Here is a 17566-nt window from a genome sequence, read left to right as displayed (position 1 = left end):
ATATTTAATGATAACAATTTTTTATATAAGAAATCTAAACGCAAATTACACAAACAAATGAACAGAATAAAAACAAAAACGCAGTAGAATGCAAAGCCAATACAAAACAAATGCAGAATACATAAAACAACAACAACAAAGAGAATACACGTACAAGTTGGTGAAAAGCGAATGTGAAGAGTAAGCGTATGTAAAAACTAGCAAGAAAACAAGCAGAGCAAGAGCAAGAAGAACGTTAGAAGTGAAAAAATTAAAAAAATTAAAAAACAAGAAAAAATTTAAAAATAATAAAAAAAGAAAATAAATAATAATAATAATAAACAGAAGTAAAAAAAAAAAAGAAATTATCTCAGCTGGTCTAAGTGGCGTAGCGTGGAGCTTTGCATTGAATGTTAAGCGCAGTTAAGAAGATATCACTCAAAAATAAATATTAACAAAATGTAATATTGAAAAAGGCATTGCAGTTAGTTAAAGGAATTTAAACTTCAAAATGAACAAAGAAATTATACAAAAAAAGGTAAAAAAAAAAAAATTAAAAATAAGGCAAAACATACACACCGCTCTTTCTACGCTCTTCTTCACACACTCTTTTGTATAGTTGAATAATAAATTACTATATATAAATATATTACACATAAATAATTATGTAAAAGGAGAACAAATTATGTTAAAAAAGCTACAAATCGCTAAAGAAAAAATCCTGTAAAATACCATTTAGTAGTAATTTAATAAAATTAAACAAGCAAACTGATAAGCAAGAAAAGAAATTATATTTAAATTAAAATTAATTAATTTAACGATTATGTATATGCATACATAATTATATATATATACAAATAAATATATATATATATATATAAACATAATTAATCGATAGCGATAGGCGAGAAGGATAAAGCAAGCAAAATCTATCGAAAAAATAAAAATAAATAATTAAAATTTCGGTGTAATTTAAAAAAACAAAAACAAACAAAAAATGCAAAGTAAATGAATTAAGTAAACATAAAAGAAATTAGAAAAAAAGAAAAAAAAGTATTCAATAAAAGAAAACATAAGAAATCACGGATAAGCGATAAATTTAATTATAAATATACATAGTAATGAAATAAACTAAATTAAATAAATAAATATATATATATACATACATATAAATAGACGCATATTTACATTTATATGTATTGAGTACTTTAAATTTGTATTTGGTTTATTCTTTGTTTGCATTGAGCTGATCATAGCTAATAGTTCACATGATGATAGTTTTGTTGGCGATCGTCAATGATCGATGATCATTGTGGGATTATGCTGATGCTAATTTATTTTTAGTCACATTCATGTTCATAGATATGTATGATTAATACTTGATCATCATGATATGTACGCGTGTGTGTATAATGATAATGTATTGGTGTTAGATGATAAATGATAAATGAAAAAATTAATAACACACATCAGTATCTTACAATTTAGAAATTACATAAATGAAACGGAAGCGTATTATAGCATGAAATGAGAAAAAATAAATACAAAAAAGAGTATTAAGATAAAAAATAAAACAAAACAAACATAAATGCAATTACTACACTGAATGAAATGGTATTGATTTCAAAGTGAGTAAATAAATGAGAAAAAAATATGGAAAATAATATTTAAAACTGTGTTTTAATTTTGTGCAGCATGCGGAGAGAGGGAAATGTGCCTTGTTCTTCTTCTTTTCGATTGGCGCTATAATGATAGGTTCACATATAAAGGGTAATCAATTTAGGAGGTATCCGATTTTAAATTGAAAGCTGGTTGCGATTGACCAAATACGAGTTCGGCGTAGTCAAGAACTTTATATACCTAGGATCCAACATCCAATAACACCAACAACAACGTCAACGAAGAGATCCAGCGAAGAATAACTCTTTCCAACAGGGCTAATTTGGGCTGTGGGTATGCATTAGAAAAGCAGAGCCCTCGATGCATGAAAAAAGCTCTATCATTCCATTATTCTCCCGGTCTTGTTTGTTGTTGTTGTTGTTGCTGTTGTAGCAGCATAAACATTCCCCATACTTACATACGATGAATGCTGCTGGAGTGACAGTCCTTGGCCGGATATAAATCCGGGTCGTTTCGGTAACGTAGAACCGACTGTCGTGGCGGTCTTATTGTATGGCGCTGAGTCCTGAACATTGACGAACACCGATGGACGATTATTAGGAGCTTTCGAGAGAAAAATTCTGCGCAAGATCTATGATTCGATTTGTATGAATGATGCATATCGAATAAGATGGAACCTGGAAGCTGTACGGGCTGTCCGGGACATCCTCATGAATGTCCATCGTTAAGGGGTTATATACCTTGTGAACCCAAAAAAATGGACGATTGTCATAATTTTTTTTAAATATGTTTTAGAACTTTTATTCAAATGAGGCATATATCATACTGAAGGGTAACTCTCGAGGAATACATTTTTGTGTTTTTATTTAAAAAAATGTTATTATTTATTGTTGATATCGCCCCTTCCCCGAAACGCCGTGTTTTAGAAGAGGTTTGCGGTGATCACGGTGGCGCATGAGCAGCTCAACTGAAATCAAAAAAATTAAATGATTATTGTAGAAAATGTTTTTTAGTGAATTTTGAATGGTTTATTTACTCAAAAAAAAATTTTCTCGATATGAAAACCGCTTTGCACCAAAAAAAAAACGATTTTTGAGGGGTTGAAAAATTAAAAAAAAAAAAATTAATATGAATAAGTTCGTTTTTTTTCGAAATTTGAAACTTTATTGACGTAAAATGGTTACAAATTTAATATTCAAAGTATTGTCCATCGCTTGCTACTACTTTTTCCTATCTTTCTGGCAATTCACGGATTCCCTTTGTGAAAAATTCGGTCGGTTTTGCCGCAATCCACGAATCGATCCATTTTTTGACTTCATCGTAATTACGGAAGTGCTGGTCAGCCAGGCCATGTTGCATCGATCGGAAGAGATAGTAATCGGATGGCGCAAGGTCTGGACTATACGGCGGGTGGGGTAGGACATCCCATTTGCGGCCGTTTTTCTCGCAGTGCTCGGCTCAAACGCATCAATTGTCGTCGGTAGACATCCCCCGTAATCGTTTCATTCGGTTTCAGTAGCTCATAATACACAACACCCAGCTGGTCCCACCAGATACACAGCATAACCTTCAGGCCATGAATATTCTGGGCCGACGTCGATGTTGAAGCATGGCCAGGGTATCCATACGTTGCCCGACGTTTTGGATTGTCGTAATGGACCCACTTTTCATCGCCAGTCACAATTCGATGCAAAAAACCCTTTCTTTTGTGCCGTTGAAGCAGTTGTTCGCATGCCATAAAACGGCGTTCAACGTCTCTTGGCTTCAATTCATACGGCACCCAATGGCCTACCTTTCGGATCATTCCCATGGCTTTTAAACGTTTGGAAATGGTTGATTGATCAACTTCCAAAGTTTTTGCAACCTCTTCTTGCGTTTGAGCCGGATCTTGATCGAGCAATTCCTCCAATTCGGTATCCATGAACTTTGGCGGCGCACCCTCGCGTTCTTCGTCTTCCAAGCCAAAATCACCACTTTTAAAGCGTGCAAACCACTTCTGGCACGTTCGCTCAGCTAGAGCATGCTCACCATAAACTTCCACCAAGATACGATGACTTTCGGCTGCTTTTTTCTTCATATTAAAATAATGAAGAAGAATTCCCCGCAAAAACACATTATTTGGCACGAAATTCGACATTTTCAAGTGTGGTAAAAATATTGTTGTTTACGCTTCAAATAAAAAACTTATACTGACGTTTGTGCCTTACGACAGTAGCTCTCCAATGAATGTTTGGAAATGTGGATCGATGGAATAATAATTAAGTTACGCCATCTGTTGTAAAACCGCACGAACTTATTCATAGTCCTATTAATTCCAGCGAACTATGCAAATATTTATAAAAAGTGAACCGTTTAGATTCACGAGTTGTAACTTCGAATAATTAAAAAAAAAAGTTTATGCAAATCGGTTAAATAGTTTTTGATAATCGCGTCTAAAGTTTTGCGTGCACTTCATTTATGGATAAGGTCGCGCGCTTCCACGGTCTGTAACTTTCGTTCTACTGCTTCGATATTTATGATTTTTTGGATTTATATTTTTAAGATGATGTACTTTTAGAATATGTCATAAAAAATGTTTCGATTGTTTAGTCCAACACAAGGTATGTAACCCCTTAATTCATCCTTAGGTTTCAATACTATCGATAGTATTCGAAAGCTTTTTAATTTGCATTCTGCCGTTATTTACTCTAATTGCCTCATAATCCTTTCGCCCCAAGTGGTATCAGAGAACGTTTATAAAAGGAGAAGATGCGGGCACAAATGTGCATGTCAACTCTCAAAACTGTCAAAATTCGCCTAAGACGTTGCAATGCTTCCAGCATCAGTGGTAAGAAGTTAGCAAAGTTGAGTTAGTGTAACCCCCTCCCTTTCTCACCTCCTCCCCTTTCATATATTGCCTATTTAAACTCGGCCAAAACCGCGTAGCGGTTGTCGCGCCAATCGAAAAGAGAGCCAAGTTGAAGTTGCGAGACTTAAAAAAATTTGTCTTCATAAAAGACTTCTCTTAATGCTTTATTATTCTCAATTTCTCTACGAATATTATTCATAATCATAATATTATTGGGAGGTTGAATTAGTTTTAAAGGTGACACACAGATGGCGCTATTTATCACTTTATCAAGCAGAATATTCACGGCAAGAAAATCATGCTCTGCATTTGGTGGGATCAGGTCGGCGTCGTATATTTTGAGCTGCTCCAACCGGGCGAAACAATCACGGGGGATCGTTACCGACTGCAATTGATGCGTTTAAGCCGGGCATTGAAAGAAAAACGGCCGGAAACGGTAAAAAGGCACGACAAGGTTATTTTGCAACATGACAACGCTCGGCCGCATGTTGCTCAACCTGTCAAAAAATACCTTGGAACGCTTGGCTGGGAAGTGTTACCCCACCCGCCGTATAGTCCAGACATAGCTCCCTCCGATTATCATTTGTTCCGGCATATGAGTCTCGATTTGGCGGACCAGCGGTTCTCCTCGTACGAGGCTACCAAAATATGGGCTGAGTCATGGATAGCCAAGCAGCGGCCAGAATTTTGGAGAAACGGCATCCGGAAATTGCCCGAAAGATGGGCGAAAGTTGTAGCTAGCGATGGCCAATACTTCGAATAAAATATTTTGTACCGTCTTTTCACAATAAAGCTCCAAATCTTCGAAAAAAACCTTTAAAACTAATTCAACCTCCCAATATGTAAAATTATGTATGAGTTAATTATGTTCTTTGCTACAATTCGGGGGCCGTAGCCGAATGGGTTGGCGCCTGACTACCATTCTGAATTCACAGAGAGAACGTAGGTTCGAAAAACACTAAAACACTAAAAAACGGTGAAACACTAAAATTAAGAAAAATATTTTTCTAATAGCGGTCGCCCCTCGGCAGGCAATGGCAAACCTCCGCGTGTATTTCTGACATGAAAAAGCTCATCATAAAAATATCTGCTGTTCGGAGTCGGCTTGAAACTGTAGGTCCCTCCATTTGTGGAACAACATCAAGACGCACACCACAAATAGGACGAGGAGCTCGGCCAAACACCCAAAAAAAGGGTGTACGCGCTAATTATACATATGTACTAGCAAACCCGGCCCCCTTCGCTGGGCACACTAAAATAGAATAGATATGGTTTAGAACAGAAAATATGTGAATTTCATATTATTTATTTCTTTATTCTTTATTCAAGCGCTTTGGCATAAACAATATTTTTTGTTTTTCTATTTGTTTTTGAGTAAATATAAAATATAAATTGAAAATCAAGAAAAAGAAGATTGTTTTTAAATTTCAAATCAACGCATATGATCATCCATGAATTTTTCGTTTCAATTTATATGTTTTGTTAAGCATTGGAGCTTTTTTAACCATTATCCATTTATATCTTTCAAAAAAATAAACGAAAAACGCTACGTGACTGGGGTCTCGAGATATAGGTCAAAACGTGATCCCGGGTAACCTTTGGTTGTGTATGTACAATATGGGTATCAAATGAAAGTTGTTGATAAATGCTTTAATACGGGGTAATTTTCATACCTATTGATGACTAGGGTCTCGAAATATATGCCAAAACGTGGACCCGCCGTGTCTTTGCACCGAATTAAACCAAACTTATGCACATTGTTAAGTAAGTATTGAAAATGGGTTTCGTAAAGTTTGGTTGTAATTCGGAGCAGTGGCAACGGGTACAGCGTTCTTTTGAGCCAGCCATAATGTCGCTTACTTTTTTAACGCTTGGAGCGGAACTGAACTGTCAATGTGTCAATATTTCTTTCTGATTTGGATGCCATAAGGAAAAAACGTAAGTGCAACATGTAAAAATTGTTTGTGAATTTTTTTGGAGTGGATTTTGGATGTGAAATCCGAATGAAATTATGTGTTCGTGGAAAAAACAATTTTTTTCGTATTTTTTTTTTTGAAAAATATAAATGGATAATGGTTAAAAAAGCTCCAATGCTTAATAAAACATATAAATTGAAACGAAAAATTCATGGATGATCAGGAAAAAAGACGATTATTTCTTAGCTATTCATATGCGTTGATTTGAAATTTAAAAACAATCTTCTTTTTTCCTGATTTTCAATTTATATTTTATATTTACTCAAAAACAAATAGAAAAACAAAAAATATTGTTTATGCCAAAGCGCTTGAATAAAGAATAAAGAAATAAATAATATGAACACCATATATTTTCTGTTCTAAACCATATCTATTCTATTTTAGTGTGCCCAGCGAAGGGGGCCGGGTTTGCTAGTAGTTCATATATGTAACTCGCGCATTACAATATAATATTTTTTGAGTACAAACCGCATACATTGAAAAGAATTTCTATAATAACGTATATTTTAAATAAATATTGATTTAATCTTACATTTATGGAGTGACCACTTGTCCTACAAATATATACATGCCCAATGTCCTTAACTTCTGCTTCTTTATTTTAATTTGGGAACAACCAGTAGCATCTAACGTAATTCACGGTAAAGTCAGCAAAACCTTAAAAATTCTAAAACTATGCCTCTTTCCATACTATAAACAACTTACTTCTATTACTGTTTGTATGTCTTCGGAAATTTCACGTTTGTTCATTAAAACAGCAACTTTTCTCAACACTAATGCTAATGCTTCTTTGTGAAACATTTGCCAAAAAGTTTCGTCACCATAACCCCTGGTAGCTTCATGGAAATAATACAGATTTTTTTAATATTAATTTGTAAAACAAATGTACAAAACTTTATTCACTTAAAGTAGCGACATTTTGGCACCCATTTACCGCCCTTTCACGCTTTATGGACGGACGGTCTTCGAAGAGACATTGGTACAAACTTCATTTGTGAGCCTGAACAGCTCCAAGAACCTCTCTTCCGCAATGCTGAAAGTCTGTCTCAAAGATTTGTGCTTTTGCGAAGGCTGCGAATCTGTTGCATTAAGGGGTTAGGTGGGTTACAGAGGTTCAAAAAAAGGGTATTTTTACTATTTTGTTTTTAATATATACAATCATATATTTTATTTAAACAAATCAGCATATCAAAGATACATATTTAGACAGTATTTTGTGAAAGTTTTATTTCAAAATTCCGAAAACTCAGCCGTTGGTACCTCATCTCCCTTAACGTCTCACAAAAAAATGCTCTTGCCGTGGACAGCATAACTCATTATTGGTTCATCTAAAATCAAAAAACCAAAAATATTTATTTAGTACATGGATAAATCTCGTTACTGGACGAAGGAAAAAAAATATTTAATTTGAATTTTTGACAGACTTTGAACAAAAAAACACATTTTTTGGTCAAATTTTCGTCATGTGTTGGCTCGAAAAAATTAGTTGTAATAAAAAAAAAAAAAATCCTTCGTTCAATAACTAAATAATGTTATTCCAAAGATGTGTGCAAAATTTGAACAAAATCGCTTCATAACTTTTCGAGAAATCGTGTCCACCGACTTAAAAAATCGAGTTTTGAGATAAACGCGTATACCTGCGAAACGCTGCACTGACATGGCCTGATGGGCGGAACTTCTGAAGGGTCTATCTCGTAGAATTTTACTCGGATCAATTTGAAATTTTAAGAGAATATTTTAAACATATTATACTATTTAATAAGACAAAAAAAATCGATTTTTTGACCGATAAAAATTAAATTTAGGCTAAGTCCCACGTAAAACATTGTCTAACTAACCTACTTTCCTAGTTTCTATAAAAAGCAATTGATTCCTTAACCACAAAAACCTTATCCTTCCAATCCTTACTCCCGCACAAAAGTCAGTGCATTACTTGCATTTTGGCTGCTAAACAAGCAAGAAAACAAAGAAAAAGACACAGGTACACATTGCATCAGTGGCGCCAGCAAGAGGAAGCGGGCAATCGCGGTAATAGCGCAGACACCAAATTTAGCGAGGTCCTCAACCGTCTGTGTGATCCTTCTGCCAGAAAAATGTGATACACAGACGGCGCTTCAAGCAGTAAGAAGGCGTTGTTCCTAAGCAAATGCAGGTGGGCATTTCCATTACTTAGGGCTGGGAGCGGCAGGCTAATCACCTACCCTGTTGGAAAGCAAAATAGATTAACGAAACCAACGCAAGACTGAGTCTTGTCGAGGACCTATGCTCCCGAGTGGAGTGAACAAGAAAAAAAAATTAATTTTTAGCGACAGGGTGCACAGAATCGCAATTTTTGGCTATCACCAAATAAAATTTAGCTTTAGAATTTTAGTAAATTTTTACATTTTAGCGATAGCGAAAGTTGTAATCCGGCTGGCGGTTCAATCTATGAACCCCCCCATTTCCCGACTGCTCTCTATGCGCAATTAACTTGACGAGAAATTTGCATGCGAAAGCAACAACAAAGTTATCGAGCAAGATTTGCCGCTAGCGAGTATGGTTATAGTTCATTAGACTGTATGTATGTAATTTAAGGCAGCTCTATTCCCGCGTTGCCAATATATGTTTATTTATACCAGTTACTTCATCTATTCGCCACTTGTTAACGCTTGGCGAAAAGAAGAGGCCTACTGACAAGTGAATGCAGACATAAACAAAGTGGATGTAAACATAAACAAGTGGTTAATTAGAAAAGCTTTTATTTCAGTGATAAATCTTGTGTTGAATTGGGTTTTTTCCAGAAATTTTTAATGCTACGTCATTAGACATAACCTTTCACGGCAAATTGGTAACATTTGAATTTATTGGTTGGTGAAAAATGCCTATATTTAGGTGAAGTATCGTTCTGTTGAAAATGTGTATTATCTAGGTCCTTCATCAAATAACAAATATTGTGAAGAATACATCCACAAATAACTATATTTATTATATAAAAATATATTTAATTACACAAAAAAACAAAAACGCACTTTGTGTTTGATAAATGACTTTTGATACTTGATGTTTACTAATTTGACAACGCTGATTCTAAGTATACCCTCATTTTTTTTGTAACAGCTCTTGTTTACGAGTTATAGCTATCACAAAAAAATTACTATATTTCGGTGTTAATTGACGAATATTTAAACAAATATTAAGTTTTCTTAATATTATTTGTTATGGCATCGTCAAGACGAGTTTGTATAAATGACCGGAATAGTTTTTGTTTTATTTGCGGAGAGTATATGTTTCAAGAAAACCTTTTGAATGTGACATCGTTCGTAAATGAGGCGTACAAAAATTACTTCGGTCAAAGGAATAAATTTAGATACGAAACTGCTATGATCTGGATTGAACCTGTGAACCTGGGACTGTCAAAGACCGGCGTCTAGATTAAAAGAAAGAAACTTAGTCACAAAAGAAACTAAAATTTCTTACTATCGCAGAAAAGAACAAACTTTCCTTGAATATTTTGCTGAAAAAGATGACTTTGTATTTTGTAAAAATGTACCTGGTTTAATGGCTGCAATGGGATTACAAAATTACGTTTCTAGTGAGTGGCGTTTATTTATAGATTCATCAAAACGGAGTTTAAAATGTGTTCTCTTACACAATGGGAACAAATTGGGCTCATTGCCTATTGCACATTCTACTAAAGTAAAAGAAGAATATACAACTATTGCTCTGGTTTTAGACAAAATGTCGATTTAAAAATGGTAAACTTTCTTTTTAAGCCAACAAGGTGGTTACACAAAGTTTCCCTGTTTTCTTTGCTTATGGGATAGTAGAGCTAAAAATCAACATTGGATTAAAAAATATTGGCCTGCTCGGGAAGCGTTAGTACCAGGACAACAGAACGTGATAAGCCCACCTTTAGTATCAAGGGATCGTATAATTTTACCTCCGTTACATATAAAACTGGGGCTTATAAAACAATTTGTTAAAGCTCTTGACAAAAATGGAAATTGTTTTCTTTTTCTGTCTAAAAATTTTCCAAAATTGAGTGCAGAAAAGATAAAAGCGGGTATTTTTGACGGGCCACAGATAAGGTCGTTAATAAAAGACTCAAATTTCATAGACACTATGACAGTGATTGAGAAAATGGCATAGAGTGAGTTTGTTTGCCTTGTTCAAAATTTCTTAGGAAATAAGAAAAGTTCTGACTATTCTCAGCACGTCGAACAACTAATGGGTCACTTCCAAAGGGTTGGATGTAATATGAGCATTAAGTTACACTTTCTTCACAACCATCTGGACTATTTTCCAGCCAATCTTGGGGATCTCAGCGAAGAACAGGGCGAGCGATTCTACCAGGACCTTCGTACGATGGAGGAACGCTATCAAGGTTACTGGAACACACACATGATGGTCGACTATTGTTGGAGCATTAACAACAGTTCTATGCCTTCAACTTCAGCAAGGAAATCATATAAAAGAAAATTTTTTTTAAACTTAAGAAGGCAATAAAATAAAATAATCTTTAAATCTATAGAGTTTTATTACAAAACGTCAAATGTGTCATATAGAGCTGATACAGGAATTTCAGTTATAGATTTGAAATTGTCATTAAAAATTGCACTAAAACATGTATCATAGCCCAATCATCAGAAATGCTGTTGTGCAGTGTTATAATTACATTTTCACTACCAAAACTGAAATCTTACATCAATGTTGCCATCACCTATAAAAATGATTCGGCTCCTTCATGTAGTGACTGGTCGGGATGTGGGGCTGGATAACTGGACAAAACGTGCTTACAACAACTCTTAACACCACCCATGATGCCAAATCACAATACCACATACCAAAATCAAAAATATACCGCTTCCACCACAGTGTGTTCTACGCTATCGGAACGACCTGGATTAATATCCGGCCAAGTACTGTCACTATATCAGCACTCTCCGTATATGTTTGGGGAATGTTTATGCTGCTATAACAACATCAAAAATACACATAAAAATGTATTTCTCTTTTCAAATTATGTAATTATTTATGAGAATATGAGATTATTAAAGTTTAATATTTTAATTCGTGAAATATACAAAATTTTAATTCTCTGGTAGCATATAACGGAGAATGCTAGTAGTTGGCAACGCAGTAAACTTGACGTTTACATCTACACGTAATTCGTAAATATTTATACCGACTGCCAATTATTCTGAAGCGGTTTGTTGTAATTCTGATTCCAAGGCAAAGTACTTATAATTTCAAGACACAAAGGAAAACAAGGGTGACCTCTGCTTAATTTACTTCTAGACTCTAACTTAACGATTCCCAGTCAAATAATCGCCTTAGTGCATGTGTATGTTGTTGTTTTAAATACAAATATAACTCACTGCAGACCTTCTTTGTCATATCAGCTGAGTTGACTAGCATTTGAAATCAAAATTTTTGGTAAGACTTGGAAAATTCTTTAAAAACTTGCAAAAATTATTTGATGGCTTAACAATTTCACGCATTTAGGTGTCGATAGCGAAAAAGAAATGCTTAGAAGTGAAGATAAATTTTTGGAGCTTTGCAAAGGTCTGAAATTGCCACTGAATGGCGAAGTTTGCAGCAGCACAGACATCCTTGTAAAGCATATTTATGACAAATATTTTGAGAACAGAATTTCAGAACCCGACCAGCCCGCATGGCTTGACCCCATCGACAATTTGTGTAAATCAATTAACATATCTTCTAATCAGACGCGTTTTATCAAACCTTGTGAAGACGATGTATGGATTTTTGGTTACGGCTCACTGATATGGAAACCCGATTTCCCATTTATCGATCGAAAGCGTGGCTTTATAAGAGGTTACAGACGACTCTTCTACCAGAATAGCATTGACCATAGAGGCACAAAATCACGACCTGGTCGTGTTGTAACACTGCTGCCCACTGTAAGCTTAGAGAGTCGTGTCTATGGTGTAGCTTATCGTATTTCGAGTGAGCATCGCGATGAAGTTTTGGCACATTTGGATTATCGCGAAAAGAACGGTTATGATCGTTGCGAGGTGAAATTCTACGAGTATCCTGAGCAGCCGGATAATCACTTCAGTATAACAATGTATATAGCAACACCCGATAATGAATCGTATGCGGGGAATGTGTGGCAATTATCAGATATAGCGCAACAAATTTTCACAGCTGCTGGACCAAGCGGTCCGAATCGTGAATATCTTTTCAATTTGGCAAGTGCAGTGCGTGAATTGTTTCCTGGTGAGGAAGATCGTCATTTGTACGATTTGGAAGCTGAAGTGAAGCAACTTATTACAGATTATGAATCAAAGCTATTAGAGAAGGTGTTAAAGAAAGAAATTACCGAAATTGTAGAAACTGGAAACGCAGATGGTGATGTGCGCGAGACGATAAGAGATGTTGAACATTTGTATAAAGCGTGTAGTCACAGAGGTTGGCGTGAAGAACTCTTGACCAAAGAACTAGAAAGCCTTCAGGAACTTTTGCATGCACTCCAATCGAAATGTAGTAATGATAGCCAAATAGAAAGCGTTTCAAGTAATAACCATTAGGAATTAGAAGCAAATTCGTAGAGCTGTGTAATTATAGTGAAGATATTGAAATATTGCTGTGCTTGTATTATATTAAATATTGAAATATTGTATAATTATCAATAAAAAGGAGTATTATAAATACAAAATGAAATTTTTTTAAATTAATACAATTACAATTAATAAATTATATTCGATGAAGTTAGTGCATACTTTACCTTACTCATAGTCAAGTTAGGACCGACTTTTTCGCTTTGAATCGATTCTAATTTTAGATCAATGAAAAGATGTTACAAATTGTCAAAATAATTGTGAATCAACATTTCGGCGTTTAAAAGTAATACTTTCCTGGCGAGATTTTAGTAGACGTGTACAAGAATTTGAAGATCGTTTCTGACTTCCGTTTAAATTTTAAAAACCTAAAGTTGGCTGTGCCTTTTTGGTTGTTCTGTTCTCTACGAGTATTATCTATACATTTTCTCAATTTTCTGAATATACAGTGACGCACAGCTTATTTGATGCAGGTAATATCTTTTTAGAAAAAAGAAAATGACTCGATGTTTATCTATACTATAAAGGTGAATGTCTGTACGTTGTCCGCTCATCACTACGAAACGTCAACACCAAATGACGTAAAAATTTTTATACATTCATATTTTCACCCAACGAAGGTATAGGCATGTATTTATGATGGAACTCCCTTCCCACAGCCCCCAGTCCGCGCCACCACTCTCATTCGTCACTAATAATCGAATATTTGCCTAAATTTAATCTAAAAAATCTTAGTTTTTCCTATTTCCCACTATTTAAAGCACACTCTAGACTTCATAATCCGCATAAGCTGTTCAACTATGACCCAAATGCAAAGTTCAATTTTTTGCTTCATATTTTTCTGATTGGTTGTTTTGATTTTATTCAACGAGGCATAGCAACGGATGCCGGGTATTGTAATATTATGGTTATTATTATAATAAAAAATTATTTTCTATGAAATTATTGTTTGTAATTCTTTTATATACAATACATATCCTAAATCCCTCAAAACTACTCCTACGCGAGCGGGGCCGCGGGTTAAAGCTAGTTTAAGATAAATTTAAATTTAAATTTAAGGTTGACCAGTAGCGCTGAGCACACAAATTCCCTGTACTCTTAGATACCTAGGAAGAAATGTCCTTCAAGCTTTGGTATGTTAAAAGAGCGTCATTAAATGTTCCAAATAAAATTTCATGAATATTGGTCTATTATAGCCGATTTGTGCGTTTGATTCCAGAATACTGTTGGAAAGATAATAAAAGAAATATCCAATATCTGCCGTACTTTGCTGGATTCTCAAGCAAAAATGAACTGAGGGAGTGGAAAAACAAATTCTTACAGGCTAGCTCGGTTTCCTACCGTTATCGGGTCTATCGACTGCACCCATATGGGAATTAAATGACCTTTAAAATATGTTAGCCATACTTCAAGGGTAGTCAGAATTTTCAAAAAAAGGCTTTTTTGCGTTTTCTTAAAGTATAATATCTTAAAAATATTGTGTGAAAATTTGAAGTGAATCCGGCAAATACTTTTCGAGTTATTCAACAATTAACAAAGGGCGCCGGGCGCTCCGGAGCGTTCGAGAGCAAGTAGCTAGCAGCAGCTGCAAGCAACCCACGTATGAAAGTGGCAGATAAGCGCGCTAACGATAACACTTAAGAAGGTAGAATGCTACGTAGCCAACAGCAAATCGATATTTTGGAGACTGTGATCGAAGAATTTTTTTTTTCAAAAATTTCGATTTTGTTTTAAACAATTAATTGTCGGTTTTTTTCTCGAAAATCTGAAAAATATTTCCTGAGGCCGCCATATTGTTAATTTTGAAAAAAAAGCTTCGATCAGGCACAATACTATCTATTAAGGGGTTATATACCTTGTGTTGGAGTAAAAAATCGAAATTTTTTTATGGCATATTCTAAAAGTACATCATCTTAAAAATATAAATTCAAAAAATCATAAATATCGGAGCACTAGAACGAAAGTTACAGACCGTGGAAGCGCGCGACCTTATCCATAAATGGAAGTGCACGCAAAACTTTAGACGCGACTATCTCGAAGTCGTGTTTTTTGAAAATTACCGTCGCGGAGATCATTATTTAACAAAAATTATTAGACCGATTTGCATAAACTTTTTTTTAATTATTCGAAGTTACAACTTCGTGAATCTGAACGGTTCATTTTTTATAAATATTTGGATAGTTCACTGGAATTAATATTTTTTTTTAATTTTTCAACCCCTCAAAAATCGTTTTTTTGGTGCAAAGCGGTTTTCATATCGAGAAAATTTTTTTTGAGTAAATAAACCATTCAAAATTCACTAAAAACATTTTTCTACAATAATCATTTGATTTTTTTGATTTCAGTTGAGGTGCTCATGCGCTACCGTGATTACCGCAAACCTCTTCTAATAAACGGCGTTTCGGGGGAGGGGCGATATCAACAATAAATAATAACATTTTTGGAAATAAAAACACCAAAATGTATTCCTCGAGAGTTACCCTTCAATATGATATATGTATGCCTCCTTTGAATAAAAGTTTTAAAACATATTTAAAAAAAATTATGACAATCGTCGATTTTTTCGGGCTCACAAGGTATATAACCCCTTAATAAAACTAATTTCTCTTGTCCGATTGACTCTAGATGAATCTCCAAGGACTTGTGACGATCACCGCAAGGGACTTCATTCAATTTTGGAGAGGTTACGGGTTAGATGATTGGTGTGCTTCATAACATTGCCCAAGGACGAAAGTCTTCACGTGAATTAAATCCTGCAAAATGAATTACATTAAATGTTTTTTTTTTAGTTAGGGAATTGGATACCACTTCTAACCAGGTAACAATTTCAAAAAGTAGATACAAACATAACTGACTAATTTTTTTAATTTACGAGGGTCGTTTGAAAAGTTTGTGCAAAAATAAAAACTGCTTAATTGTTTGGAGTAAACCTTTTTTATTTTTCGATATAGTCTCCTTTTAGGTTTATACACTTCGTTCAACGCTGTGCTAATATAGTTTGTTGATCCCTTCCGTATAATAGGATTTGTCCATGCCTGAAAAATAGCCAATAATTTCTGCCATCACCTCCTCGTTTGAATAAAATCTTTTTCCCGGTATTTCTTCAAATTGAGGAACAAGTAGTAGTACGAAGGATCCGAGAGAGCCAAGTCTGGTGAATAGGCGAGATGTGAAACGAGTTGGAACCCTATTTCCTCAGGCGTGAGCTGGTGCGTTGTCGTGATGGAAAAGGAAAGCCACTCGACTTCCTCGATTCAAACTAATACTAAACAGAAAGAAATAAACGGATTTCTCTGTTACTTGGTGTGTGTTTTCCCCAAGAGATACTACTAACTAAACATAACCTTGGTACGCGCCAGTAGTGCCATCTCTCCGACTCTGGATGGATTTTCGTAAAGTGAAACGCATATCTACATATTCAAGCATATTTATTTAAATATTAAATAAAGATATTCTATACATACAAACATAAATAGGGTATAACTTTAAAATTAAACAAAAAAGTTTTCAAATCAAAACTATGTTAAAAACAGCTTTTCAGGCCCGGCATCACAAAATTAGTTTACATGATTAATTAACCTTCTCATTTCTTATGTGCTGGCGAATGAATAGGCACTTTAGGTCAATCATCTCCTTCTACCTTTTGAACATTCGAGGTTGATGCGAAATTTCTGTCTTGAGTTGTTGTACTTTGTTTAGTACTTTGTACTGTTGTACTGTTGTGATAATATCACCCGCTCTCCTTACTTGCTACGATAGGTTCGGCCTTGAGAGAGAGAGAGGGGTGTTAGGGGAGTGAGTTTGAGAGAGCATCGCGGTCGAAACCTGTGGCTACAATATCCATTCTCATGTCTTCTTAGGCATCTTTTTTCCATTTAGTTATCCGAGCGTCATTGTGTTCGCGTGTTCGTTATCTTGTCTTAAAAAAAACTTTTAATTTAACATCGCTAAGAAAATATTTAAAAATTACCTACTCTTGCTTCCTCCTCCATTATTTTGCTCACAATTGAAATATCATAATAAGCACATGACATCCTGAAGACGACAAGGTTGCCACAAACACTTCTGACCTGGCTGGGCTGGTGTTTAGCCCAATCTTGTACTTGAAATATATTTCTGCCGTGTTTGCTCACAAAACTCAACGTCAGTTAGATGTGATAAGTTCAGCGGGTGGAGCCAACTAAAGACATGCTCAGGCATTCAAGCACATAGGGAATGGAGCATACAGTATGTAGTCCCATGCTGCTCATCCTCCACGGTTTCTGCTTCGATGACATTCCAAAGTACCCACAGTGCAAACTTCACGGCTCCCTGGAGCTCACCAGCGCAGCATAACTCCTCCTCTCTGTTATAACCCCTCAATAGCATGATAGCCACGTTAACTATTTATCAGAGCTAGTAATCGCTGTAATGTTCCTCCGTAGTCCATTCTCTGCAGTATTTAAAGACTGAGCAGATCTTATGATAGCACTTTGCATAACGCAAAATGGACTTCAATGAAGTTGAGATCGCACGGAGTCTTTTCTAGCACATGTGTTAAAAGTAAACTTTAGGTCTGAGCTCCCTCAATGCCAGCTAGG

The 17566-nt window shown here is 35.1% G+C and overlaps 1 protein-coding gene across 2 annotated transcripts; it reads left to right on the top strand.

The window, feature by feature from the left end:
• Positions 1-11587: 11587 nt before the first annotated feature.
• On the top strand, positions 11588-13060 carry LOC129235710 (putative glutathione-specific gamma-glutamylcyclotransferase 2). 2 transcript variants are annotated; one of them, XM_054869705.1, is made up of 3 exons: positions 11588-11639; positions 11701-11838; positions 11908-13060. In XM_054869705.1, the coding sequence occupies exon 3, from the start codon at positions 11928-11930 to the stop codon at positions 12954-12956; it is 1029 nt and encodes a 342-aa protein (XP_054725680.1). In that variant the 5' UTR covers positions 11588-11639; positions 11701-11838; positions 11908-11927; the 3' UTR covers positions 12957-13060. The 2 variants fall into 2 exon arrangements, with proteins under 2 accessions (XP_054725680.1, XP_054725679.1); XM_054869704.1 differs by having other exon boundaries at positions 11599-11838.
• The last annotated feature ends 4506 nt before the right edge of the window (positions 13061-17566 follow it).

This window comes from Anastrepha obliqua, chromosome 1, assembly GCF_027943255.1.
Source record: "Anastrepha obliqua isolate idAnaObli1 chromosome 1, idAnaObli1_1.0, whole genome shotgun sequence".
In the NCBI taxonomy this organism is placed as follows: domain Eukaryota; kingdom Metazoa; phylum Arthropoda; class Insecta; order Diptera; family Tephritidae; genus Anastrepha; species Anastrepha obliqua.
Note: the sequence above shows the minus strand (reverse complement) of the source record. Positions and strands in the feature narration are given on the sequence as shown.